Raw genomic sequence first — 26,369 nt, forward strand, 5'->3', positions numbered from 1 at the left:
GGTTCATCTTTTGTCCTGCCACTTTTCCTGGAAAACCCACTGCTAACTGCTGAATTGGAACAAATTCCAGTTGCGTTTTCTGCAGATTGACATTCTGGTTTTCCCAGGAAAAGCAGCAGCACAAAACGAAAACCTCTTGGACCTGTGAATGGAAATCATGGGGCAAACAGAAATGTGGATGAGTCCCTGCCCTTGGAGCCTTGAGCCAAAAAATGCTGTATGCTCAATGCAGGTTGGTGAGCAATGCACATGGCCTCATAATGCCCCCACCCCATAAGGCCATTTGTAGTGAGTGAGGCATACATTATGATCTGGAGAGTGCTGCCGCCCTCCAGCCGCCACCCATTAGAATCATCAATGCCCAAGAAGGGACCCCAAAGAACCTTAAGTCCACAATCTAAAATTACCTAAATCCACCACTGGCTGCAAGCCAAGACCCCGGCTGAACTAAGAAGGGGGTCATTAATGGGAGTGCTGGATTTCTTAAACAGAAAAGTTCTGGCTTTGGCTGGATGCTGAGCTACCATGAAGCTCAGCTACTCTGGAGATTGTTACCTTTTCATATCACCTATTTTCGTCTTTCAGAAACCACGTCTAAATTTTAAATCAATAAAATAATAACAACAACAACAACAACAACAATAATAATAATAATTTATTTGCACCCCGCCCATCTGGCTGGGTTTCCCCAGCCACTCTGGGCAGCTTCCAACAAAGATTAAAAATACATTAAAATGTCACACATTAAAAACTTCCCTGAACAGCCTTCAGATGTTTTCTAAATGTCAGGTAGTTGTTGTTCTCTTTGACATCTGGTGGGAGGGCGTTCCACAGGGCAGGGGCCACTACCGAGAAGGCCCTCTGCCTGGTTCCCTGTAGCTTTGCTTCTCGCAGTGAGGGAACCGCCAGAAGGCCCTTGGAGCTGGACCTGAGTGTCTGGGCTGGACAATGGGAGTGGAGACGCTCCTTTGGGAATACTGGACCGAGGCCATTTAGGGCTTTAAAGGTCAGCACCAACACTTTGAATTGTGCTCAGAAACGCACTGGGAACCAATGTAGGTCTTTCAAGACCGGTGTTATGTGGTCTTGGCGGCCGCTCCCAGTCACCAGTCTAGCTGCCGCATTCTGGATTAGTTGTAGTTTCTGGGTCACCTTCAAAGGTAGCTCCACGTAGAGCGCATTGCAGTAGTCAAGCATAAATCAAACATTTCTAAACTGACATACAATGAAAGAGACCTCAGCATCTCAAAATGAAAGACATTTTTTTAAGCCACAACTTCAACAGTTGGAGTAACAAGCAAGGAGCATAGCAAATAAAAAATCAGTTTGCAAAAAAATAAAAGAAGAGGGGAAAGGCACAGAGAAATCTCTTGGCCTGTATCTTGAACTGAACAAAGGAGGAGCCAGGAGCTTCTTCTATGCCTTTTGGTTCATATGTTTATTTACTCCATTTGTATCCTTCCCTTCCTCCCAAAGGAGCCCAGGATGTGCCACCACCAAGAAGACGGCGCCCCACCCCCCGTCAAAGCAGAGCATGGCTGGCAGGCCTGTTTTTGAGACTCCCACTCCCATCATCCTGGGCCACTTGGCCTCGCTGGCTGGGGCTCATGGGAGTTGGAGTCCAGCAACATCTGGAGGCCACAAGCTCCTCATCCCATCCTTTAAAGCTCAGCCTTCCCCAACCTGGTGCCCTCCAGCTCTTATCAGCCCCAGAAGGACGAAGCATCCTTTGGGGGGAACGTGGCCGTGCTGGCTGGGTGGACATGAGCTGTAAGCCAAAACTTATTGAGGGTATGGGGGTGGGGAAGCTGCTTAAGGTCATAGGCATTCAGCTGCAAAGGAGGGATAGACTGCTGTGAATCGGAAGGAAAGGGGGCTTTGGCATAAGTTAGGAAAGACAAAGAACACAGGATCTCATATTGTGCCCGTTTCACATGCCATGCTCAAACAAGCTTTTGCCTGGCCCAGCTGCCAGCAGGCTCTCCGGCTGCCATGATGCTTACCTCATCACCCCACTGGTCTCCGACAGGGAGATCAGCGGCGAGGAATCCACGGAGGACGAGGACCCGACGCTGGCCAAGCTGCTCCTCCTCCTGCCCGCCATTTTGAAGGATCCAGCCACAAGCTCGTCATCAGAAGAGTTGTCTTCGAAAGAGCCCAGCACAAACTTGGTCATTGCTTGGCGCCTCACTTGGGCCTGGCTGCTCTCTGGTTCCTCTCCTGAGAGGGACCCCATTTGCCTCAGCGACTGGCCTGAGGAAGGGACGATGACCCGGCTGAGAGGCCTCCCCGACTCCGTGGCTGGGGAGCCCTGGGCCAAATGACCTGAGGCAGACTGGGGAATTGGGGGCTTGCAGGGGCAGGAGGGGTGTTCTGGCTGTTTAGGGGCACCCACAGAGGCCTGCGTGCTTAGAGGAGGGCACTGCTGTGAGGCGTCTTCAGAGTCCTGGCTGGGCTCCATCAGCGGGGGCTGCGACCCACAAGCTTTGGAGAGTTGGAGGGGGGATCCATTGGTGGGAAGATCCAGAGTTTCGGAAGGAAGTAGCTGGTCTGGGGCAGGGCCTTCCACGACCAGTTTCCTTGGGTAGTTTGCCATTTTGGTCCAAACTAACCAGGCCAAAGTCAGCAAAGAGAAAAAAGCTAGCAGGACCATTCAGAAATCCTGGATGGGGGTGGAAAGAGAGAAGAATATTTAGGGGTGGTAGTAGGAAAAACCACACACACACACACACACACACACACACACACACTTCCAGAGTTCTGAAAGTTAACCTAAGGTCACCTTTGGCAACCTGGTGCTCTCCAGACAAACTACAGCCCCCGTCAGCATTGAAAAGCCAGCAGCAAAATGGATAATTTTGCATTTTAAAAAATCTGTTCTGCTGCTGCTGCATCAACTGCCTCCCCCACAAGCTTTTATTAAATGCAAGCTCTCACCACAGAATTATAAACACACAAATTGTTTGGGTAGCTACACAAATTGATACTGGGCCCCTCAAAACTGGAAAAGAGCTTTCCTCAGCTCTGACCCCATGATCAAATTAAGAGGAATTCCAAGGACCATATGGGCCAGATTCATGCACAAACACAGACAACAACAGCATCCACCACACTGTAGAACTGCTGCCCCAAGACCTTCACTTAAAAAGAGACACGACAACACACAGCAGGCCTTTCTTCCAGGAAAGATCCACCTCTTGCAGTATTTTATATTGCAGCCAAGGGAATCTCTTTGCTGATCTATCTCTCTGCTGCCAGGTGCTGCGGCTGAGCCAGAGGGGCTCTTGAAACATGAGCTATTTTTGTTAAGTTGTGGGTGAACATATCAGACGACACAGCGATTCTTCAGACAGCTCTTGTTTATTCACAGGCCAGAACAGAACTGAACTGAAGGGTTCAGCCAGCCTGCTTATATAGAGCTCCACTAGAACGCAACTGTAACACTTTCTGTAACTATCCAATCACTGAACGTCACTTTCAATCCCTTATTTGCATATGTGGACCTGAGTGAAAACTATCTACAGTATCCCCCTGCTGGCCCAGGGTGAGAACTTCAGTACATAACAATTTTCATTCTCCAAAAGCAGCCCGTTGGCAATGTCTGCCTGTTCTCCTGTGCCATGGCCTGAGCATAAGGCAACACCTCCGCCTCCTGGAGCAAGAGCTTCCGCACAGAGACACCTGTCATCCCTGGAAGGATGGGGGCAGGGGCAGGTGCAAAGGCCAGGAGGCAACTGTCCCCCTCCAGCCAAGTAAAGCGGAGCAAACTGCATGGCCACCACTCTTTTCAAGGGCATTGGATGGATCACGCTCCTGGGTGGGAGCTGCACTTGGGAGCCTGGGGCTCCAGCTGTGCACTTCTGTACTGCTGGACTTGCGTGTAGCCTGGGGAAAGTGATCTTGTTGGCAGGCACAGAAAGGGGCAGCCTTCTTGTCGGGTGGAGGGAGGCAGCCACCTCGGGGGCAGATTCTGAGGGGCAACAAGAGGACGCATCCCTTTGGCTGTGCGGGAGATGCTGCTGCCCCATCGCCAGGGTGGAAGCAATCTGCTCAGCTTTGGAACAGGCACTCCCTCCCCCTTACGTGCATCCCACCTGCATTTACGCAGGTTGCTGAGAAATAAATGGAGAAATAAATTGGCCTTCCCTTGCTCAGGGCTGCTGCCGGGAAGTGAGCAAGGGAAGGCGCGCTGGATAGTAGCCCAACTGAGGGGAGGCTTGGAACAGGCCGGGCAGCGGCCCCCAGCAATTTCTAGAGGGAGTCTCTCTCTGTGTGTGTGTCCTTACTTTGCAATCCCCACTTTACTCAATTTCACTTATGTGTGCAGGGCCCCAGAACCTAAGCCCCGTGTAAGGGGGCGCTGTATATGGAGTTGCAGAGGGGAGCATAATGTCTCCACTTTGGCCCCTGACAACAAAACGTCTCAGGGGCACAGACACCGACGTGTCACTTTAGGACACAGGATCATCCCTCTCCTCTACCTTTGTTGTTGTTGTTTAGTCGTTTAGTCGTGTCCGACTCTTTGTGACCCCCTGGACCAGAGCACGCCAGGCACTCCTGTCTTCCACTGCCTCCCGCAGTTTGGTCAGACTCATGTTTGTAGCTTCGAGAACACTATCCAACCATCTCGTCCTCTGTCGTCCCCTTCTCCTTGTGCCCTCCATCTTTCCCAACATCAGGGTCTTTTCCAGGGAGTTTTCTCTTCTCATGAGGTGGCCAAAGTATTGGAGCCTCCTTCCAGTGAGCACTCAGGGCTGATTTCCTTAAGAATGGATAGGTTAAATCTTCTTGCAGTCCATGGGACTCTCAAGAGTCTCCTCCAGCACCATAATTCAAAAGAATCAATTCTTCAGCGATCAGCCTTCTTTATGGTCCAGCTCTCACTTCCATACATCACTTCTGGGAAAACCATAGCTTTTACTATACGGACCTTTGTTGGCAAGGTGATGTCTCTACTTTTTAAGATGCTGTCTAGGTTTGTCATTGCTTTCTTCCCAAGAAGCAGGTGTCTTTTAATTTCGTGGCTGCTGTCACCATCTGCAGTGATCATGGACCCCAAGAAAGTAAAATCTCTCACTGCCTCCATTTCTTCCCCTTCTATTTGCCAGGAGGTGATGGGACCAGTGCCCATGATCTTCATTTTTTTGATGTTGAGCTTCAGACCATATTTTGCGCTCTCTTCTTTCACCCTCAATAAAAGGTTCTTTAATTCCTCCTCACTTTCTGCCATCAAGGTTGTGTCATCTGCATATCTGAGGTTGTTGATATTTCTTCTGGCAATCTTAATTCCGGCTAGGGATTCATCCAGCCCAGCCTTTCGCATGATGAATTCTGCATATAAGTTAAATAAAGAGGGAGACAAAATACAGCCTTGTTTTACTCCTTTCCCAATTTTGAACCAATCAGTTGTTCCATATCCAGTTCTAACTGTAGCTTCTTGTCCCACATAGAGATTTCTCAGGAGACAGATGAGGTGATCAGGCACTTCCCATTTCAAACACACTACCAGGGGTGTACGAGACATCCATATCTTTCTGGTATAATTCCTCTGTGTATTCTTGCCACCTCTTCTTGATGTCTTCTGCTTCTGTTAGGTCCTTACCACTTTTGTCCTTTATTATGGTAATCTTTGTACGAAATGTTCCTTTCATATCTCCAATTTTCTTGAACAGATCTCTGGTTCTTCCCATTCTGTTGTTTTCCTCTATTTCTTTGCATCGCTCGTTTAAGAAGGCCTTCTTGTCTCTCCTTGCTATTTTTTGGAAATTTGCATTCAATTTCCTGTATCTTTCACTATCTCCCTTGCATTTTGCTTGCCTTCTCTCCCCCGCTATTTGTAAGGCCTCATTGGACAGCCACTTTGCTTTCTTGCATTTCCTTTTCATTGGGATGGTTTTTGTTGCTGCCTCCTGTATAATGTTGCGAGCCTCCATCCATAGTTATTCAGGCACTCTGTCCACCAAATCTAAATCCTTAAACCTGTTCCTCACTTCCACTGTGTATTCATAAGGGATTTGATTTAGATTGTATCTTACTGACCCAGTGGTTTTTCCTACTTTCTTCAGTTTAAGCTGGAATTTTGCTATAAGAAGCTGATGATCTGAGCCACAGTCAGCTCCAGGTCTTGTTTTTGCTGACTGTATAGAGCTTCTCCATCTTTGGCTGCAGAGAATATAATCAATCTGATTTTGATGCTGCCCATCTGGTGATGTCCACGTGTAGAGTCGTCTCTTGTGTTGTTGGAAAAGCGTGTTTGTGATGACCAGCTTGTTCTCTTGGCAGAACTCTATTAGCCTTTGCCCTGCTTCATTTTGCTCTCCAAGGCCAAACTTGCCAGTTGTTCCTTTTATCTCTTGATTCCCTACTTTAGCATTCCAATCCCCTATAATGAGAAGAACATCCTTCTTTGGTGTCACTTCAATAAGGTGTTGTAAGTCTTCATAGAATTGGTCAATTTCAGTTTCTTCAGCACCAGTAGTTGGTGCATAAACTTGGATTACTGTTATGTTAAAAGGTCTGCCTTGGATTCGTATCGAGATCATTCTATCATTTTTGAGATTGCATCCCAGTACAGCTTTTCATAGAACCATAGAGTTGGAATAGACCACAAGGGCCATCGAGTCCAACCCCCCGCCAAGCAGGAAACACCATCAGAGCACTCCTGACATATGGTTGTCAAGCCTCTGCTTAAAGACCTCCAAAGAAGGAGACTCCACCACACTCCTTGGCAGCAAATTCCACTGTCGAACAGCTCTTACTGTCAGGAAGTTCTTCCTAATGTTTAGGTGGAATCTTCTTTCTTGTAGTTTGGATCCATTGCTCCGTGTCCGCTTCTCTAGAGCAGCAGAAAACAACCTTTCTCCCTTCTCTATATGACATCCTTTTTTATATTTGAACATGGCTTTTGCCACTCTTTTGTTGACTATGAGGGCCACTCCATTTCTTTTGCGGGTTTCTTGCCCACAGTAGTAGATATGATGGTCATCCGAACTGAATTCGCCCATTCTCGTCCATTTTAGTTCACTGATGCCCAGGATATCAATATTTATTCTTGCCATCTCATTTTTGACCACATCCAACTTACCCAGGTTCATGGTTCTTACATTCCAGGTTCCTATGCAATATTTTTCTTTACAGCATTGGACTTTCCTTTCGCTTCCTCTACCTTGCCCCCCCCCCCCCAAATCCTGCCTCCCACGAGATCAATGTCATGTCCAGCACAATCCTAGGCGCTGGTCCATGGGGGAGTCAGCTTACTACAGGTAGCCAATTCAAGGTGGAGATTCTTTTTGGGGATTCGTTTGCTTTTAACATTTATTATTTTTATTATTTTTGTTTATTAAATCTGTAAACTACCCTTCATCTGTAGATCTCAAGGCAGTTCACAACATAAAATTACAATATAAAAAACACAAAATACATAAGAACACCAAGAACAAACCAAACAGATACCCCCACCGTTCCCACAAGCACATTTAAAAGGCTGTAGAATATTAATTGGCCAAAGGCCTGGTTGAAGAGGAACATTTTTGCCTGGCGCCTAAAGGTGTATAATGAAGGCACCAGCTGAACCTTCCTGGGGAGAGCATTCCACAGATGGGGAGCCACTGCAGAAAAGGTCCCGTTCTCGTGTTGCCACCCTCCGGACCTCTTGAGGAGGAGGAAGATCTCAGGGTCCAGGCCAGTTATATGGAGAGAGACGGTCCTTGAGGTCTTGCAGTCCTGAGCCGCTCAAGGCTTTATAGGTCAAAACCAGCACTTTGAATTGGCCCAGAAACTAATTGGTAGCCAGTGCAGTTGGACCAGGATCGGTGTAAGATGCTCAAACCGTCTTCCTCTGGTGAGCAACCTGGCCACCAAATTTATGCACCATCTGAAGTTTCCGAACCGTCTTCAGAGGCAGCCCTACTTATAACACATTTCAGTAATCTAACCTTGAGGTTACCAGAACATAGAGAACGGTAGTTAGGCTGTCCCTGTCCAGATAGGGGCGTAGCTGGGCCAAAGCTGATGGAACGCACTCTGGGCCACTGAGGCCACCTGAGCCTCGAGGATCCAGGAGGACCCCCAAGCTACGAACCTGCTCCTTCTGAGGGAGGGTAATCCCATCAAGAGCAAGCGATCTCCCACCCATCTGGTCTAGGGAACCACCCACTAACAGTGCCTCCGTCTTATCTGGATTGAGCTTCACTTTGTTGGCTCTCATCCAGTCCATGACTGGAGGCAAGACACGGGTCCAGCACTTCCACTGCAGATGTAAAGGAGAAACAGAGCTGAGTGTCATCAGCATACTGCTGACAACGTACTCCAAACCTCCGGATAACCCCACCCAGCGGTTTCATGTAGATATTAAACAGCATAGAGGGAAAAAAGTGATGTTTATATGAAAAATCCCACTGAATTCAATAAGACTTACTCCTAAGTAAGGCCACCTTCACTTCATACTTTTAAAGTGCTTTAAACAGTCATCGGTTCTCCCAGAGAATTTTGGGAGCTGTAGTTTGCTGAGAGTTGCTAGGAGACTGCTATTCCCCTACCAGAGCTACAATTCCCAGAGTGGCTTAACAACCAGCCCCTCTTCACAGGGGTCTCTGAGACATGGAGGGCACTTTCTTCTCCACCCCCTGCCAAATTCAACTCTAGACATATTTCTATGGTGACTGTAGAAGTTGCTCTGCACCATAAACAAACAAATAACCATTAGCAGAAATACGAGCTTCCTTTGGTTTTTGCCACTTACCAGCCTCTCTGAGCCAAGGAGCCCCCTCACCACCAAGCGGCCCAATCTACAAACCTCCTTTCTTCATTCTCAAGAACTAGAGAATCACCGCACCCATCCAGGCACAGAAGGATGTAGTCTGAGAAGGAGCTTGGTAGCTGTTGCTGTGAAGAACCTAAAGCTTGGTCCTGAGCCAGGCCAAAAAAAGGAGTCAAAACAACCCCCCTCATTTGCATGGTAACATGATGATAGCTTGCAGCGGGAGGGGGGCAGGGAAAGAGTGGCTCATTATAGCATCGGCCACCTCCTTTGACCAGGCAATACATCAAGAAGTAACCACTGACTGGGGGGGGGGGGGCGTCCCCCGAAACATTTATCTGTATTCCTGCATCAATAAAGTTTGGAAGACATACAGAACAGAAACAGGTCCTTTTTCAACCCACTGAACTAGGGATGGGAAGCATCTGCAGCCTGGCAAATGTTGCTGGATTCCTTCCCATCAGCCAGAACTGCCAACTGGTTATGGGGAGTGAGAGTTAGAACCCAGCACAGGTTCCTCTCCCCCATGGCTCCTCCAACTTGAAACATGAACAAAGGCAACTTGTACAGGAGCACAAATTAAGTACACACAGAACCTTGCCTATATGTAGAACTGGCATGCGGAATTCCCTGCCACATTAGTTCAGGTTATCACTATTAGGAACTTCTGTCAAACTGCGAGCTCATGATTTTTCTGTTGTGTGTGCCTATTCAAAGGTAAGCCCCATCAAATTCAAAGGGTTTACTCCCAGCTAAGAGGGTATTAGATAACAGCCTTTGGTTCTTTTGTCTTCACCTGCTTTCTCTGTTAGCTATTACTTTTTCTGCTTCATCACTGTGCTTTGGTATAGTTTTAATAATATCATTGTTTTAATATCTCAAAACGGCCAACATGTTGCTTTTAAACTTTGCACTGTGTTTATACTAAGCCACTTCGGACATCACATTTAGAAGTGGGCAGGGGAAGGATGATATAAATACTAGCAAATAACTTTTCCAGGGATTCCCCAATTTGGTGCACACTTCTTAGGGAATTTAACTATTTTAAGCCTATTTTAAACCAACTGATGTCTTCATGCCATTTCAAATACTACTGCAAGGATTTTCCAAAGCTGCACCTTTGGAAGTTCATATTGGAATATCTGTTTTTCACTTTGCGTGGAAACATCTTTGGGGACTGAAAGGTCGAGGAAGCTGATGCCAGGAGGGACAATCCTCTGCTTGGCTGCACCCCAAAGCCATCTGCTGCTCTCCAAGTGGGACGGCTGGGATGCAAGTGGGACAAAGGTTGACAACTGTTTTCGAACAACATGTACACCTCCCAAATGTCACCAGCTGCCAGATGGCCATAAAAACTGCACCAGTCACACATTTTGTCCCTTGTGAAGATGGATCAGCTACTGGCAAAGAGATTGAATTATGATGTGGCTAAGTTTAGTGCTCCTCCCAAGACAAACTGCAAACAATTTTAATATTGTCAATATTTTCATGCCCAACAAGTAAACCAAAATGCTTTATTAATCTGGATACATTTTTAAAGTCTAGGTGTGGCCACAGTAGAAATACATGAATCTCAGAAGGTGTGGAATCCTGCCCTCTATAATAATTCTAATTTTAATTTTTAATAATGACAATGATTTTCTGTATCTATGACACTCCTGCTTTCATTCCCGGAACAGTTTACAGTGATACAGAAACCCCATAAACATTTGGTCTTGAATCCCTACAGAAATTCAGCTTGAGCTAAAAGGAACTTACTCCCAAGATCGCAGTCTTACAGCACAGTCGTATATGCCTACTCAGAAGTAAGATCCACTGTGTTCAGCTGCGCTTGCTCCCCCATAAATGTGTTTGGGATTGCAGGTTTAGGCTTCAACCCTATGCACACTTACCTGGGAGTAAACACCATTGAACGGGTTACTTCCTGGTAAACACGCTCAGAAGGTACTTTTAAATTCTGTTTGAAGACTAGAGTCTATATTCTGCATAAGCCGAAGGTGTCAGGACTTCCACACAAACTATCAGATGTCTGCCATGCTGACTGTAGACTATGCTCTTGTCCCAAGAGCTGCTTTTTACAAATAACATGTACAAATAACAAATGAATGAACTGCAGCTAAAATATTTTGTTCATTTTTCACATGGTCTAGTCCTTCCCCTGCCCACCCCCCTAATATTCTTAAATTGGAGGCAGAAAAAGGTCCTCCTTTCCTTCCACTCTGCAGCTTTAATCTGAAATTTTAGGTGCAGTACTGCTCCCAGAGCTCAAAAACTGCTTGTGCTAATGAAATTCCCTGTCGCAAAATGTGCCTAGAACAATGGGGGTTTCAAACATTCAGATTCTGTGATCATAGGATTCAACATACATATTGAACTATTCCCATATCTCTACATCCTGGCCACAAGCATTTCTTCTACATAATTTGTTAATCTGTTAATCTCATTTGGGCCCATTCAAGTCCTCTACTCACTTACCAAAGTCACCTTTGCAACAGAAAAAGAAAAGAAAAAAGATGAAGGGGCAGAAAGGGAGCAGAGGCAAGAGAAGGGGGGGGGGGTCCCTTTATTTTTGCAGATTCTGAAAGAAATGTCAAGCCCCACACCCTCTGCGACCTCGGGGGTCCAGTGCATTAAGGACATGAAATGCAGGCAGAAGCGAGGAGGGCAACAGCCAGAGACAGGGAAGAGAATCCGAGCAGAAAGCAGGACGCGCAGCAGGAGACGACAAATACCGTACCTCCAGCCAATAGCTCCAGAAAAAGAGTGCATGCAAAGGGCTGCCTTGCTTCCAGGCACAGGGAAGGGAAGGGAAGGGAAGAAGCTCCCGCTTGGCATCTCGGCCACATCCGCACCAGCCCAGGACTGCGCTAGGAGGCCCTTCCATCGGCGCCCCTGGGCTGACGGGGCGGAGCGACAGCAGGGGATTCCCCGCTTCTCCTCCTCCGGGAAGAGGCACTGCCGCTCTGCGAGGAGAGCAGGGAAGGTCTCCTCCGAACTCTCAACCCCCCCCCCCCACAAACTACAGTTCCCAGGATTCTTTGGGCGAAGCCCAGGACGGTTTCAAAGGGGGTTGCCCAAACTTGGGTCGCCTCGCCGGCTGTTTTTGGACTACAATTCCCATCACCCCGACCACTGGTACTGGCAGCTAGGGATGATGGGAGTTGTAGTCCACCAGCTGTTGGCGTCACAAGGTTGGGCAACCCTGGTTTAAGGTCTTTGAATGCCTTCAGTAGATGGACTACAACCTCCACCAGCCTCAGCTGACCGGGTCAAAGAAACGAGCGCAGACTTCGCAAGCAGGAGTCTCGGACGGGGACCCGGAAGTGACTCGCGTGCGAAGCAAGGTGCTTCTCTCAACTTTTCTCTTATCTCTGCGGCGGTTCCACAGCTCCCGTCCGTCTCGAAAGGCGGGACGGGAATCGCGGAGCGCTCGGAGGAGGCGTGTCCCTCGGCGGCCCCCGTAGCCCGGCCCGGAAGTGTTGCCATGGAGCCGCTTGGCGGCACCGGAAGGAGCTGAGCCGTTAGGAGTCGTCTGGGGCCCCAGGTGGGTGGCGGTAGTTGGCTATTGCTCTGTGGTTGTTACATATTTAAATACAGGATTTACCTTTTCTTTTAACAGCTTCCGCCGTGTTGCGCATAGAAGCGCGTCGCGTCGATGTGAAAGCGGTTCGCCTTTTGACGTCACGGCGTCGACTGTGTGACGTCGCAGGCTCTTTCGCGGCGAGGGCCCCCTGACTGAGGACTGAATGGATCACATCTCCATTTCCTTCCCCCTTTTTTATCCAGGGATCTCGAGGGGCGGATGCGAGGCAGGCTGGGCCGGGAGGCAGCAGCGGCGGCCCCCTCTCCCGCCTCACATCCCGGGGGCTTCATGGCCTTGCCCGGGCCCGTCAGGCGCTGAGGAGCCTGCGAAAACCGCGGCCTGCTCTTTCCTGGTGCGCTCGCGCATTGCCATTTCGGAAAGGGCTTTTTTTTCTGCTGGGGCGAGGCAATAGGGAGGCTGTCGCAGGTCCTAGGACGATGCTTGGTACGCGCACAATTAACACGCGCAAAGCACTTAAGTCTTCTAGCTGCAGTGCAGATTTGAACAGACAAGGTAGTTCCTGCCTGCAGGATCGAAATATAGCCGAGGGCAAAGTGCACAATGCAGCCCATCAGCTGATGGATGGCACTAGTTGGTTCCTCTGCCCCCTTCCGAGTCCTGAAGGTGGATCAGATGCAAGGTCCCCCCGTTGCAAAATTCAGTTCTCACCGGACTCAGATGCTTGCAAGCTGGACGTGAGTGCCCCAGCACTCTCCCTGCTTGTGGGCCCCAGCGCCTCTTGCTAAGAGGCCTGCCATCTCTGGCAGTGGTGGCGGCGCACAGCTATAGTAGCTTCTGCTAGCTCTACCTGCCATGCGTTTGCCTAACCCCTTTTAATAGTCATGCATCTCCCAGCAACCCTCCCTGAGAGGCAGCAGGTGCTGCTCCCCAGTGGCAAAGGCCAGAGTGGGCTGCCCATCTGTCCTCCAGTCCCAGGACAGCAGGCCCCTGGAGCAGAGTGGCCTGGCAGGGCAGCAGTAAACTTCTTGCAGCTCCCACTTATGTGAATAACTTTTAAAATATTCTGCTACCCAATCAACCAACAGATACTTCCTATATTTGATCCAATTTTTTAGTTGATCTAAGTGACAGAATGGACTAAACACTGCAGCCGTAATATATCTAGGCAGCTGGGAAAACACACTCCTCTCCATCTCTTCCAGGTCTGTGTTGCAGAGTGTGTGTTGGGGAGGCTCTGAGCCATGGAATGCCGAGTGCCTGGGGGCTTGGGCCGGCTGGCCTGCATGGGGAGTGGAGCTCGGTGGGCTGATGGTTCATGCACCTGTTAAAACTAATACTTCTCATGTCCTTCAGGAATGAGGTGTTTAATCCAGAGTTTCCAGAGTTGCCCAGATGGCGTTGCCTACAATCCCTTCATTTTGGAGCAACCGCAGCAGAGCCCTTGAGCAGCAGATTGTGCACCACCGTGAGCAAGAAGCCCGTTTCCGGAAACTGTGGGAGCTGAACAGCCGCTATTTTCAACAGTCTGGGGTCTACAGCTCAAAGCAGGCCCAATGGAGTTCACACCACTCCTACAAGCAAAGGCAAGGCTAGGGCAGTGGGGACCCATAGCAGGGTGGGGAGAAGCAGCAAATTGAATAATGCCTGGGTAGAATTCTTGGCTGCATTTGCTGTTAACTCTGTCCAAACACAAGAAAGGGAAAGAGCAGCATTGGCAAAGGCCCTGGCCCCTCCTCCACAGCCCTGTTAGCTGTCCCCGGCAGCTGAAATGCAAGTAAAATAGCTGAAGTGTAAACAAGCACTAGAATCTGAGAGAGGGTCAGACTTTTTACACTTCTTCAGGAAAGAAAGGACCGCTCTCTGCAAGCTTGCAGCAAACTGGGAGCGCCAGCATCAGCGTTGTGTGCCACAACAAAGAGAATAAAGGTAAAGGGACCCCTGACCATTAGGTCCAGTCATGGCCGACTCTGGGGTTGTGGTGCTCATCTCACTTTATTGGCCAAGGGAGCCAGCATACAGCTTCCAGGTCATGTGGCCAGCAGGACTAAGCCTCTTCTGGCGAACTGGAGCAGTGCACGGAAATGCAGTTTACCTTCCTGCCGGAGCGGTACCTATTTATCTACTTGCACTTTAACGTGCTTTCAAACTGCTAGGTTGGCAGGAGCAGGGACCAAGCAACGGGGACTCACCCTGTCGCGGTGATTCGAACCGCCGACATTCTGATCGGCAAGTCCTAGGCTCTGTGGTTTAACCCGCAGCGCCACCCGCGTCCCAGTAAAGAGAATAGGACATCCTTAAAGAAGGTTAGGGAAGTCAGGGCTGTTTTTAGAAGCTAAACTTGAAAAAGGGATCAAAGTTGGGACCAGCAGAATGTTACCATTTTCATCTTCGCTTTTCTTTTTTAAAACCTTTGCTAGCATGACCGCCTATCACCGTGAGAAGCTTAAGGAAGAGAAGTGTCTCAGCCTGGAGCAGAGACGCAGGCAGCTCCAGAAGCTGCTCTTTGAGGAGCGTGAGATGCTGGCAGCAGAGCTGCAGGAGCTGCAGCTGAACAAGGATGCAGACCTGAGTGAAAAGAGGCGGAGACATGACGAGCTGAAGTCAGCCAGAGAGGAGCGGAGAAAACAAGTCAGTCTGAAAGGAAGACTATTTCTCATAGAATCAGAGTTGGAAGGGATCCCAAGGGTCATCTAGTCCAACCCGCTGCAACTTTCCTTCGGTTACAATAGAGAGACACATCCTTTGTTAGGGTCTTAAATCAGAGAGTCTTAAGGGCTCTTCCTCATAGGACGACATTCAGAAGCATTCACAGAAGCACTGGGAGGGCTGAGAGAATTGTCAGGAGGTGATCTCTGCCACGGGAAATGTTGGTCTGCTCTTCTAAACCATCTGGGGGGTGGCACACACCAGCTGAGTGTAAGAATTTCCCAGGATGAGGAAGGGAAGGCTGTGTATCTGCTGGCAAGTCTGGTTCCTCTACAAGTCTACTTTGTGAGTGCCCCATTGTCCATAAGTGCTGCTGCGTTTGCAGGCTTCCCAGAGGCACCTGCAGGAGCCAAAGCTTGACTTGCAGCAGCTTTGGTGGTCAAAGCCACCTTCATGTTGCCTAGTGATGCTTCCAGGTCTTGCCAAAGGCATCCTTTCCCAGCAGCATCCCCAAGCGGTGTCAGTAATTTCATTTCCCATTGCTGATGTAACATGATATCCATGCTTACATTCCTGTACTGTTGTGTACTGTTCTGCCTGAGAACAGAAGTAAACTGGCAAGCGGGTGAGGCTCTGGTGCCGCCTGCATGAGGGATTCTGATTTCTGCTTTTTTAACAGATTGCAGAGGATTGTCTGTACGAGTGCTGGAAGAACAACAGCGCTAAGCTCCGAGAGGTGAGAGACAAGGGCACAATCCAGCATCATTTTGCCCCAAGGAATCCTGGGGTGTGTGTGCATTAGAACAGAATGCAGCTCTGTCAGGGGGACGGAGTAGGACAGTCTCCTCTTGGGGCAGGATCCAGGCTGGACCAGCTCCAAGGCAGAGTGCCTTTCCTCAGGCCCTGGTAGGCTTCCTGGCAAGGGGGGCACCAGCGGCACTCTGGGGCATTGTGGGGTATGAGCATTGTCACTAGACTCTTGCTGCTTTGTGCTGGTGGGAATAGCTGGCTGGGAAACCTTTCTGAGAAAAAGGTGGCAGCAGGGCAGGTGTCGGCAGTGTGTCCTGCATCCTGCCCAAGGATGCTGGGTGCCAAGGCCAACCCTGGCTCCCTGCTTCTTTGTATCAGGATGCTCCTGCCCTTTTCCTCCAGCTCAAACCTTGGAACGGGAAGCAATGCTGTTGCTCCCCTCTAAAGCAAGTTCTGCAGCTCAAAGGATGGGGGACGGGTAGCAGTTCATTGAGACAGCTGAGCTCCTGCTTTCTGTCCCTTCCCACCAGGTTGGGTCCAAACTGCACAAGGATCACGTGGTGGAGGCCTGGGGAGATCAGCTGACTCAGAAGCAACAGGTAGGAGCCACAGTGTGCCTCTTTGCAGGCTTCCTGGGCCTGGTGCCCCGTGTCTCCCCTTCTCCCTGCTCCTTCAGCCTTGAGAAGGCAGCAGGCGGACAGGATGCTCACGCTTCCATTTGACCCCGATCCAGCGAGAAGCCACTGAGCGGGAAGAGAAGATCCGTGCAGAAAGCAAATACGAGGCAGCCCGGAGCGAAGCCCTGGAGAGGATGAAGGAGGAGGAGGAGAGGCGGAAGCAGGAAGAAAGGAAGCAGGCAGAGTTCCTGCAGCAGCAGATGAAGGAGCTGCAGCTGCGGGAGGTGGAGGTACATGCTGGGGCCTGGCATTGAGGGGATGGTGCTAGAAAGGGAGCTGGTGGAGGATTGCAAGCGCCAGTCCCCACCCCCCACCCGCCATCTGTCTTGTCTTGCTTCTCTTTGTGGCAGTCTCCTGGAAGAAAAGTCAGAGATGAGATTTGGGGGGGGGGGGCTGGGGGAAGAGAGACAGTAACTCTGTCCTTGGTGCAGGTGCAGATCCCTGAACCAAGCCTCTCTCCCTCTTCTGCTTCTTCCCATATGTGACCACCACAGAAAGTGGGATTTAGGGGCAGGGTGGCCTTTGGGGGCTATGAACTGAAGGCATTTGTTATAAATTGACCCAGCTTTGGGTGTCAGTGCAACCCACGCTTCCACGTGGCTGCTCCAGATGTGCCCTGCCAGGAGGAGTGTTGGGTGCCCAGCTGCACATGCCCGCAATTGGTTGGCTCTTGTGGGGGCAAGCGGCAAGGAGGTGCAAGAGCTGAGCAGCTCCTGGTCATGTGCATCTGGGATGCTGAGTGCACAGCCTCTGCTGTAGGGGCAGCTCCAGCCCCTCCTTTCCCTAGCAGCTTCTGTCCCCCCCCCCCCCCCCCCGCTTTCCTGCTGGGAAAGGGAGGTGAGCCTGGAGATGAAGGATTCTGGGCCGTTCTTCTTCTCAGGCCACAAAGCTGAAGAGGGAAGAGGAGAACCTGCTCAGGCAGCACTGGGAGCTGGAAGCCCTGGAGGCCAAGCGGAAGTGCCAGGAGCAGGAGAGGAAGAAGACTGAACTTGGGTACGGCTTTTGGAGAGCAGAGGGCATGAGGGGGAGCTGCTATTTAGTTCCCTCCCTAGCTAAGTAAGGATTTGGGAGGTGGTGGTGGTGAGAGAGGAGGGCAGGAATGGGGGAACCTTTATTTAGCTGAGGAGAAATCTGTTGGGTGGATTCCTGGCAGTGCCAGAGCCATAAGTGAGGGACACCCGCCTTGTATCTCATTCCTTCTTTCCCCTCATTCCCACTGTATCTTCCTCCCAGGACACCTGCTTGAAATTAGGCTTAGGGGTGCAGGGTTCCTATCCCTGGCTAGGGGATGGGTCAGTGCCAGTACTTAATTTCTCAAACAAGATATATTAGGCAGCTGCAACTTCCACCTTGCCAAAAGTGACCCTGTGGGTGCCTTTACTTGTGGTGAAAGTGAGGCAGTTTGCACATGCTCAGGGGTGCTGTTTACATTTTTGTGTAGCTGAAATGTACTTTTAGCTGCGCTTGAGAACTTAACAAGCTGGGGCAGTTCTGAAGCCCCCCTGCTTGTTTTCTCTGGCTCTTCCTGTGAATTACAAAGTCTGGCTCTCCTCTTCTCTCTTCTCAGGCGCTTTCTGAGGCACCAGTATCAAGCCCAACTGAAGAGGCGGGCCCAGTGGATCCAGGAGGAGCTGGTAAGTTGGTGCCACTGGAATGCTTTGTGCTTCAGGCCCAGAGCACAACTGAAGGCTGGTAAGATGGCTGTCCCATACCCCTTCAGTTCTGGAGAAGGAGCTGCACGCTGCCTGTGGTCAGTGGCACTTGCCTTGATTGCATCACAGCCTGCTGCCAAATCTCAACATTTTTTGTAAAGCCAACAATGCTGGAGACGCCTTCCCTGTGGTATTCCTGCTTTTTTGGCGGCTGTTCTACTGTTGGCAGCCTGATCATCCTCTTTGGTTTGCTAGGCCTTTGCTACCTCCCATCACTTCCAGCCACCTTGGCCCTGCCTTAAGGAAGCGGCTGGGCCTCCATGCCCTTTGCACACAGACGGTCCTGGGCTCTGTCCCCAGCAGCTCTGACTCCAAGGGACTGGGAAGGGCTCTTGTTGGCTTGAGGCCCTGGAGCTCTGCTGGCCCACGGAATCTTCTCCTGGTCTGCTCTGCAGGAGAAGGACAGGCAGATTCTCCTGGCGCTGATGGAACAGGAGGACGAGGACCAGCGCCTGAAGTCTGCCCAGCGGGAGCAAGCGGTGGCTGTCGTGGCCTGGATGAAGGAGGTCATTGAGGAGCAGCTCCAGCTGGAAAAAGCACGGGAGGCAGAGCTGGAGACCGTCTTCAGGTGAGTTGGGAGAACGGGATGGAGGGCGGGCTGTGGAGCAAGCTGCTGCCAGCGTTCCCTTCGGCGGTGTGGCTGAAGCAAAGGCTGCTGGGAAGAGGAGCAATTGCTTCCCTGTAGCTGACAAACCTCACCCTGCAAAAGTGGCTTAGCTGTTGTGGTTGCGGTGGTGGGGAGACAGCTGAAGAAGAGCAGCCGCCAGCCCAGCCTCCCCCCCACCCCGCTCCACCTAGTGCCCTCCAGGTTTTGCATCAGCTCCAGCCAGCATAGCTAGTGGTCCATTTGTGGGTGGAGAGGGCTCCTAGGATCTGGCAAAGGGGATCTGTGATGAGCTTGGAGGAATCTCGTAACTGTGATTCCTGCATTGCAGGGGGTTGGACTAGATGACCCTTAGGATCCCTCCTAACTCTGTAGTTCTATGATTTCTTTGGGTCAGTGCTCTTCAGTTCTCAAAGCAGCTGTGGGGTCCCCTACTTGTATGGAGAAAGGCCATTGTCCTCCATGACACCTCTCTGGCACTCAAAGTCACTCCCTCCTTTCTCTCCCACCCCACCCCTGCCCCACCCCACCAAAGGGAGGAAGCCAAGCAAGTGTGGGAGAAGCGAGAACAAGAGTGGGAGAAGGAGCGCAAGGCCCGGGACAGACTCATGGCTGAGGTGAGCTCTCTGCACCTGGGGCAGAAAGAATCAAGGCAGGTTGCCAGCGCAGCAGGGACAGGAGCCTGGGCTTCTCCCTCCCTCTCAACTCTTGGTTGAAACAGGTCCTGGCAGAGAGGGAGCGCCAGATCCAAGAGAGGATGGAGAGGAACAGGCAGGCGCAGCAGGAATCGGTGAAGTCCCGGGAGCAGCTGATCCAGGAGCTTGAAGTGGCCAAGCAGCTGACGCACCGGGAGAAGGAAAAGGAGGCTGCGCTGAAAACTGAGCGCAGGCGGGAGTTGGAAGCGCAGGTAGGTCTTGCTCAGGAGCCAGCTGGGCAGCCCCTGTAGGACTTTGTTGTTTAGTTGTTTAGTCATGTCCAACTCTTTGTGACCCCCTGGACCAGAGCACGCCAGGCCCTCCTGTCTTCCACTGCCTCCCTCAGCTTGGTCAAACTCATGCTGGTAGCTTCGAGAACACTGTCCCACCATCTCGTCCTCTGTCGTCCCCTTCTCCTTGTGCCTTCCATCTTTCCCAACATCAGGGTCTTTTCCAGGGAGTCTTCTCTTCTCATGAGGTGGCCAAAGAATTGGAGCCTCAGCTTCAGGATCTGTCCTTCCAGTGAGCACTCAGGGCTGATTTCCTTCAGAATGGATAGGTTTGATCTTCTTGCAGTCCATGGGACTCTCAAGAGTCTTCTCCAGCACCAGAATTCAAAAGCATCAATTCTTCAGCGATCAGCCTTCTTTATGGTCCAGCTCTCACTTCCATACACCACTACTGGGAAAACCATGGCTTTATGCTTTTTAAGATGCTGTCTAGGTTTGTCATCGCCTTTCTCCCAAGAAGCAGGCGTCTTTTAATTTCGTGACTGCTGTCACCATCTGCAGTGATCATGGAGCCCAAGAAAGTAAAATCTCTCACTGCCTCCATTTCTTTCCCTTCTATTTGCCAGGAGGTGAGGGGACCAGTGGCTATGATCTTTGTTTTTTTGATGTTGAGCTTCAGACCATATTTTGCGCTCTCCTCTTTCACCCTCATTAAAAGGTTCTTTAATTCCTCCTCACTTTCAGCCATCAAAAACCAAAAGCAGGAGGGGTCCAGACCTTTGGTGTCTGGGTGGGTTTCCCCAAAGTCTAGACAATACAGGGCAGTTATCCTCACGTCAGCTACAAGATGGTCTGCTTCATCATCCTGCTTTGTGGTTCCTCTCCCCAGTCAGGAATGGGACTGTTTTTCCACACAAAAGGGAAGTAGGCAGAGACGGGAGCAAGAAGTGAAGGACTGATCAAGGGCTGGGGGCACAGGACCTCATGCAGCAGCAGGTGATGACAAAAGGATGCTCAAAGTTCAAGGCGAGCTGTGCTTAAGAAGAGGGACTTGGAAGGCACAGGCTCACAGGGGGGAGCAGGAGGGTAGGTGGGCTGTCCAGAGAGGACTGCTAACTGTGTGAGCTCTAATAGTTCACATGGGATGTGACGATGTACCCACCTTGCTGGGTTTCTCCCTCTCCTTTCCCTATTGCTTTTTCAGCTCACAGAGCGGCATCGGCAGGAGCAGGAGGAGCTGCAGTGCCAGTGGGAGGAAGCGGCTGAGGCCAAGCAGCAGGAGCAGCGCAACGCAGAGTTGGAGCAACTGGCTGCCAGGCGCATGATGGAGCTCGGCTATCGCAACAAGGTGAGGGGGGCAGCAGCCTATCAGAACTGGTGCCTCATGCCAGTCAACAGGGAATTTCCCCATCCTGTGGGCAAGAGAAGAGTGATTCTGTCCCCCGGGTGTTTCTGAAAGGCCTCTTGTGGATGAGCCAAGCCCTCTATATGGGGGAGGAGCCAGCCTGTCTGTCTGGCCTCCTAGCACATGGGTCCTGGCAGTGGCGTAGCGTGGGGGGTGCAGGGGGGGCCGGCCGCACCGGGCACAACATCTGGGGTTAGGGCAAATCCACAGGTTAGGGGGCGCAAATTACTTGCCTTGCCCCGGGTGCTGACAACCCACGCTATGCCACTGGGTCCTGGACAAGGGAGTCAGGCATTTCCAAACTGTTTGGGGTTTTGTGCCTGGACCAACATATTTGGGGCACAGCAAGGCAGCCTTCACCACCTCTTATTTACACATGCAGCTGCCCCCCATCCCAGCAGTTTCAGTCAGGGATCTGCCAGGGGTTGAAGGCAAAGTGTTACCTGCAAGAACTGAAAGCATTTCTCCTTCTCTGTTCTTTTCCAGAGCTACAGCTATCCCAAAGCAGCCTGGACCTAAAGAAGCGAGAGGGGGCTTGCTTTCCAGTTTCAGTAGATTAAAATCCTCAATGTGGGAGCAGCTTCCTGGTTGCATCCTGCTGGGGGTGCTGTGGCAGTATTTGTATAGATTAAAAAGGAGAGAGGCTGGAGGGTTGCACCCCCCCCCCCTTGCACAGCAGCCCTCTCCTGCTGAAGGCTTTGGCCCTTCCTGGAGGGCAGGCACAGCTGTGGCTCTAAGAGGCTCTGCAGGTGGGGATTGCTGATCCTTCAAGGCACTTGGGGGAGATATGGGACGGTGGTGGACAGACTCAGCCAGCAGGCAGCAGCTCAACCACACACTGTCCTTGCAAGCCTTCACCTTCCCCAAACTTTGATGTGGAAGTAGCAGCTACCTATTATTGCTGTTGGCAAAGCAGTGCAAGGAAGAAGAGGGTGGGAGGCTCCAAGCACTTCCCATTCAGGCTCTGACAGGGATGTCCAAAAGCTCAATAAAGCTTTTTAACTCTCTTAACGCAAGTTGGTGTTGCTCCTTTGCTTTGTCCGTGAGAGAAAGAGACCTACAACCCAGCGGTCAGGTGCTTTCCCTTTCCTGGCAGGGAGGAGTGCGCGCTTGCTGCCCAAAACAGTTTCTCTGCCTGCAATGGGCCCACAGGCCCAACAAGGGCAAAGACATCCAAATCGGTCTCAGCCACATAGCTGTCAATGTTTCCCTTTTTTAAGGGAAATTCCCTTATTCCGAATAGGATTCTTCGCAAGAAAAGGGAAAAGTTGACAGCTATGCTCAGCCAACATTTCATGCCAGTCAACACTGTTTGCAGGAAGACAAAACCAGGAGACAAGAATAGAAAAAGCAAGATACCTGTTCTACCTTTTTTGTTTGTTTGTTTCTTTAAACCCAAAAATAGTACAATACTTTTTAAAAAGGTAGTTAATTACAAGGTAACATCAGCATCCAACATTATTATGGCACTTGGTTTGGTTTCTTTTAATATATAAATACCAACAAGGTAAAACACACACACACTCTCACACACACCCCTCAAGTTGGACTGCTGCTTCTAAACCCAGAAACCTCTCCACCGCCAGCCAAGCATCCCTGGAGCAGACAGCCTGTCTGCCCATTTCCTATGAGTGGCATGCAGGTGGGCAGATCGCCTCCTCTGCCTTGTACAGAAGCAGTACCCTGCAGTGAGCTGGCAACTTCACGGGCCGTGGCAAAGCCTGCTGGGGGGAGCACTAGGCAGGGCAGGAGGAAGGTTGACTTGCTTGCTCAGGCCCAGCCAGCCTCAAGCTTCCTATTTCCCCAGACCCGAGACCCTCTCGGTTTTGTGCGTACATTTTGGCCAGACTCTTAAGAGAAGAGGAGCTAAGTGGGTCTTGTCCTGCTGGGGTGGAAGGCTGCAGTGGAATGAGTGGGAGATGAACCCAGAGCACCACAAGGCACCCTTGCACACAGCTCTTGCTTGTTATGAGACAGGTGTGCACAGAATTGGGCATGATGTGCCCACAGGCTGCCCTTTGGGTTTTCCACCTTGAGCACCAAACTCTCACAGGCCGGCCATTCAGCAATTCAGCAGAATTCATAAGAATTTCTCCGGATTCATCGGAACCCTTTACTAGTGGGGTGGCCCAGACGCACCAAGATGAAGGGAGGGAGTGGGGCTGTCACTGGACAAAATCAGCTGTTTGTTAAAGTGCCCCTGCCAGAAATCACTACACAGCATGCTGCATGCTATTGGGACCATCCCAGAAATCTCTCCCCCAGACACACACAATGCAGACTTGCCCCCTGAACCGCCTTCCCCAGGGAAGACTCCCCTCGTGGCACAAAGGATGTTCTGAAGCACTGAGGATCAGACTGGGCAACTGGGCATAAGGGGGGAGAGAGGCTCCTGACCCAGACCTAGTTCTTGCCATAGAGGGCCATTTAAGACCCACCAAACCCAACAAGACAAACCTGTCACCACTCCCTTAAGGCCTAGCGATGGCAGCAGGGCTTCCGTGCAACCAATGTGCTCTAGTGTAGGAACCTCTCTCATGCATGCCCATCAGTGGTACCGGTTTCGTTCCATGAAGCACCAGCCAAATTGCCAACCTAGCAGGAATTACTATGATCCTTTCACCAGCAGGCGCGTTCAGCCTGCTACTCTGGGCCACTCTGCTTCACGGCATCTTGTCTGCAAACCATGGCATCCACTGGACCACTTGGACACCCAACAGCAAAGCAGAGGCTTTCTTAGCCACCCTGCACAGCTGCCCCCTTTCTTAATGTCACCCTGCACAGCTGCCTTGGTGAACACAGGCACAGTGGCTCTCAAGAAGCAAGGTTGTCGGGGCTCAAATGGGACAGGACACCAAGCCCAGCTCTCAACACCAGCAGTTCTCTCCCCCCCCCCCAAAAAAACACAAGACAATCAGTCTCTCACTCCTCCCCAAATCCAGGCAGGTTTCCACTGTACCTTTGCCACCCAAGATGGACCTTCAGTCCCACCTGCAACTAGACACTCCCTGCAGTGCACCACTCCCGGCACAGCCACCACCACCAAAGGAGGAGTGGGGGCGGGTGAGCAGAAACAGGACAAGCAAAAAATCATTTTCTGCCCTAGGAAAGCTTTGTGGTGCAGTTATGTCATGAAAAGCACTTTCTCAAAGATCCATATGAACTGGGGCCAAAAAAAATCTGAGACACTCCCATCTGCTTCCACCGTGGAAAGCAAAGAAGAGTCCCAGGAGACTAAAATATTAAAGGGGTCGGGAGGCTAGTCTTACTATTTTGTAGCAAGCCTTTGATGGCCTGGTATTTCGCAAGGGGTGGGGACTGATTGGCAGGGATCATGTTGGGGGGAGTGTCCTTACCTACCCCCGCTCTTCAGAGGTTAGTGGTACGTGCAACATAGTGGTTCAGGTGTGTCAAACAGCTGCATAACAAGACTTGGGGATATGTGCCCTGTATCCTGATATGTGCATTTCAGTTCACAAATGGTGCAGAGTGTGACCCTCCCCACCACTCCCTGCCCCAGATACACACACACATCCCTGTGAGAGCGGTTGATGCGAAGATTGGCTCATGACGTTCCATACACTGACACCCTCTTTACACTGGCAATACAGGCATAAAATAAGGCAGTGGGTTACATTAATTCGGGGGGGGGTCCTTTTGAGGGGGGGGGAAACATGCAAAACCCCTTTAATACTGAGATTCCTTTTTAAAAAAGAAGTAATGCACCACCTTAAATATTCCTGTAAAAAACATGAAAATGTTCAGCTTCCAAGCCGACCCTTTGCAGGAGGCCTGCTGCGGAGGTGGGGGGACACGGCGGCCTCAGTTGGTGTTCTCCTTGGTTGTGATGGTGACCAGCTGCTTGGCAGCTTTGGCGATGTCATAGGCGCACTGAATGACCTGCTGGGTGACCAGCTGGATGTCGGCCAGGGGGCAGGACTCTGGCGGAAGGGCCTTTGTGCACTCGGAATGCAGTCGGAAGGCACTGGAGGTCAGCAGCCGCAGAGAGGTGCACACCAGCTCAGACTTGGGCTTCTGGGGAGGACAGAGGAAAAGGGGGGGAAGCATGACACAGGGGGGCAGGCACCACCCGGCTAGAGCAGCACTTCTGCATGAACATCAGAAGCAGGGGGCTAAAGGAGCATGCAGAGAGGAAGATAGGCTAAAGGGCCAAATATTTTCTTTCCACTGCAAAAATGTATCAGCAGTTGCTTCCGTTGTGTGCACCTAAGACAGTGGTGGCGAACCTTTTAGAGACCAAGTGCCCAAACTGCAAACCAAAACCCACTTATTTATTGCAAAGTGCCCAAAGTTTTTGAGCTTTCTGGGGGAGAGACAGAACAGAAAAATTGCCGCGGTTCTCGCCATCTCCCTCCGTCTTCCCCCCTCCCACTAGATGCGCTGGGCGCACTCCCCGGCTAGCTGGCTGGCTCGTTCTCAGGCTGATGCGATGGGGAGGACGGAGCAGCCCTGGGGCCAGGTGAGTGACGGACAGGAAGAGAGGGAGAGCAAGAGCCCCCACCCCAGCCAGCCAGCCCAACAGCTGTGCCTGCCTGCCTGCTACCTGGCCGCGAACCCGGTGTGGTCTTCCCCATCTTCCTCCCTCCCTCCTTCCCTCCGGCAACGGCAAAGGGGTGAGGCTGGGTTGGGCCAGGCACGCAGGTAGGTGGCGGGCACAGGTGCCCTCCTAGCCCAGGCAGGTCAAGCCCAAGGGAGACGAGGAGCCTGCGGAGGATTGGAGTGGGGGGGGGGGAGGGAGTGGGGGGGCCTGGCTTGGAGGGGGGAGCTGGGAACTACCACCCAGCACTGGGAAAAGTGCAGAAAAAAAATCACGAGGGTCAAATAACAAACACTGTTATGTCCAATCAGAAACAGCCACTGCTGTAGCCAATTGAAAAACAGACCAATCCCCGAACACAATCGCCGGCTACCAGCAAAAAAGAAAAAGAAAAGTTCCGGGTTTAAGCAGTGGGTGCACGCAGTAGCATGGGGAGGAGCGGGAGCACAAATGGAAAAAACAACAAAACAACAGCGCGGATGGGCCGATGGCATGGGTGCCGGCAGTGAGGGCTCCGCGTGCCCACTCTGGCACGCGTGCCATAGGTTCACCACCGCTGACCTAAGAGGATTTACAGTTAGGCCTGGAGAAAGGCTTCATCCAGGGAGCTGAGACTGGCTCCAGTGTCCTAGAATCAGAACTGTAGCACTGGAAGGGACCCCCAGGGGTCATCTGGTCCAACCCACTACAATGCAGGAATCACAGCTAAAGAATCCCTGACAGGCAGCCATACCACCTTTGTTTGAAAACCTCCAGTGAAAGGGAGCCCACCACCTTCTGAGAGACTCCC

At 51.2% G+C, this 26,369-nt stretch overlaps 3 protein-coding genes across 29 annotated transcripts in view; 1 reads left to right on the forward strand and 2 right to left on the reverse strand.

Moving 5' to 3' along the window:
- ACACB (acetyl-CoA carboxylase beta) overlaps positions 1–11,894 on the reverse strand; it is a 74,045-nt gene extending 62,151 nt beyond the window's left edge. For 2 of the 10 annotated variants that reach the window (XR_013390511.1, XM_077917707.1), the window contains exons 1-2: positions 11,496–11,881; positions 2,004–2,662 (exon numbers count right to left, since the gene is read on the reverse strand). Coding sequence is in view for 7 of the 10 variants with exons in the window: in XM_077917707.1 (XP_077773833.1) it covers positions 2,004–2,653 (650 nt within the window). In the remaining 3 variants the exon portion in view is untranslated. Of the gene's footprint in view, positions 1–2,003; positions 2,663–11,495 lie in introns of all 10 variants that reach the window. The other 8 variants (XR_013390512.1, XM_077917709.1, XM_077917704.1 and 5 more) reach the window with 6 other exon arrangements.
- Positions 11,895–12,154: 260 nt separating this feature from the next.
- TCHP (trichoplein keratin filament binding) lies at positions 12,155–22,037 on the forward strand. Of its 4 annotated transcripts, XM_028701633.2 has the most exons (14): positions 12,155–12,302; positions 12,378–12,693; positions 13,656–13,885; positions 14,720–14,930; positions 15,628–15,684; positions 16,229–16,297; positions 16,432–16,605; positions 17,256–17,368; positions 17,943–18,009; positions 18,483–18,655; positions 19,227–19,308; positions 19,413–19,598; positions 20,821–20,964; positions 21,508–22,037. In XM_028701633.2, exons 3-14 carry the CDS (start codon positions 13,695–13,697, stop codon positions 21,538–21,540), a joined length of 1,500 nt encoding a protein of 499 aa, XP_028557466.2. In that variant the 5' UTR covers positions 12,155–12,302; positions 12,378–12,693; positions 13,656–13,694; the 3' UTR covers positions 21,541–22,037. The 4 variants fall into 4 exon arrangements, with proteins under 4 accessions (XP_028557466.2, XP_028557462.2, XP_028557464.2 ...); XM_028701629.2 differs by lacking the exon at positions 12,378–12,693; XM_028701631.2 differs by lacking the exons at positions 12,155–12,302; positions 12,378–12,693 and adding an exon at positions 12,704–12,785.
- Positions 22,038–23,509: 1,472 nt separating this feature from the next.
- The window catches only part of GIT2 (GIT ArfGAP 2), a 34,442-nt gene continuing 31,582 nt past the window's right edge, over positions 23,510–26,369 (reverse strand). For 14 of the 15 annotated variants that reach the window (XM_077917723.1, XM_077917721.1, XM_077917720.1 and 11 more), the window contains one exon: positions 23,510–25,056. In XM_077917723.1, the coding sequence (XP_077773849.1) occupies positions 24,844–25,056 (213 nt within the window). In that variant the 3' untranslated portion in view covers positions 23,510–24,843. The remainder of the gene's footprint in view (positions 25,057–26,369) is intronic. The other variant, XM_077917718.1, reaches the window with a different exon arrangement.

The sequence above is a fragment of the Podarcis muralis genome, chromosome 13, assembly GCF_964188315.1.
Source record: "Podarcis muralis chromosome 13, rPodMur119.hap1.1, whole genome shotgun sequence".
NCBI classification, from domain to species: Eukaryota; Metazoa; Chordata; class Lepidosauria; order Squamata; family Lacertidae; genus Podarcis; species Podarcis muralis.

Coding starts and splice junctions, on each gene's coding strand:
- TCHP (XM_028701633.2), top strand. CDS start 13,695: ATGGCGTTGCCTACAATCCCTTCATTTTGGAGCAACCGCAGCAGAGCC. Junction 16,606..17,255: donor TGCAGCTGCGGGAGGTGGAG/GTACATGCTGGG, acceptor TCTTCTTCTCAG/GCCACAAAGCTGAAGAGGGA. Junction 19,309..19,412: donor GGGACAGACTCATGGCTGAG/GTGAGCTCTCTG, acceptor TGGTTGAAACAG/GTCCTGGCAGAGAGGGAGCG.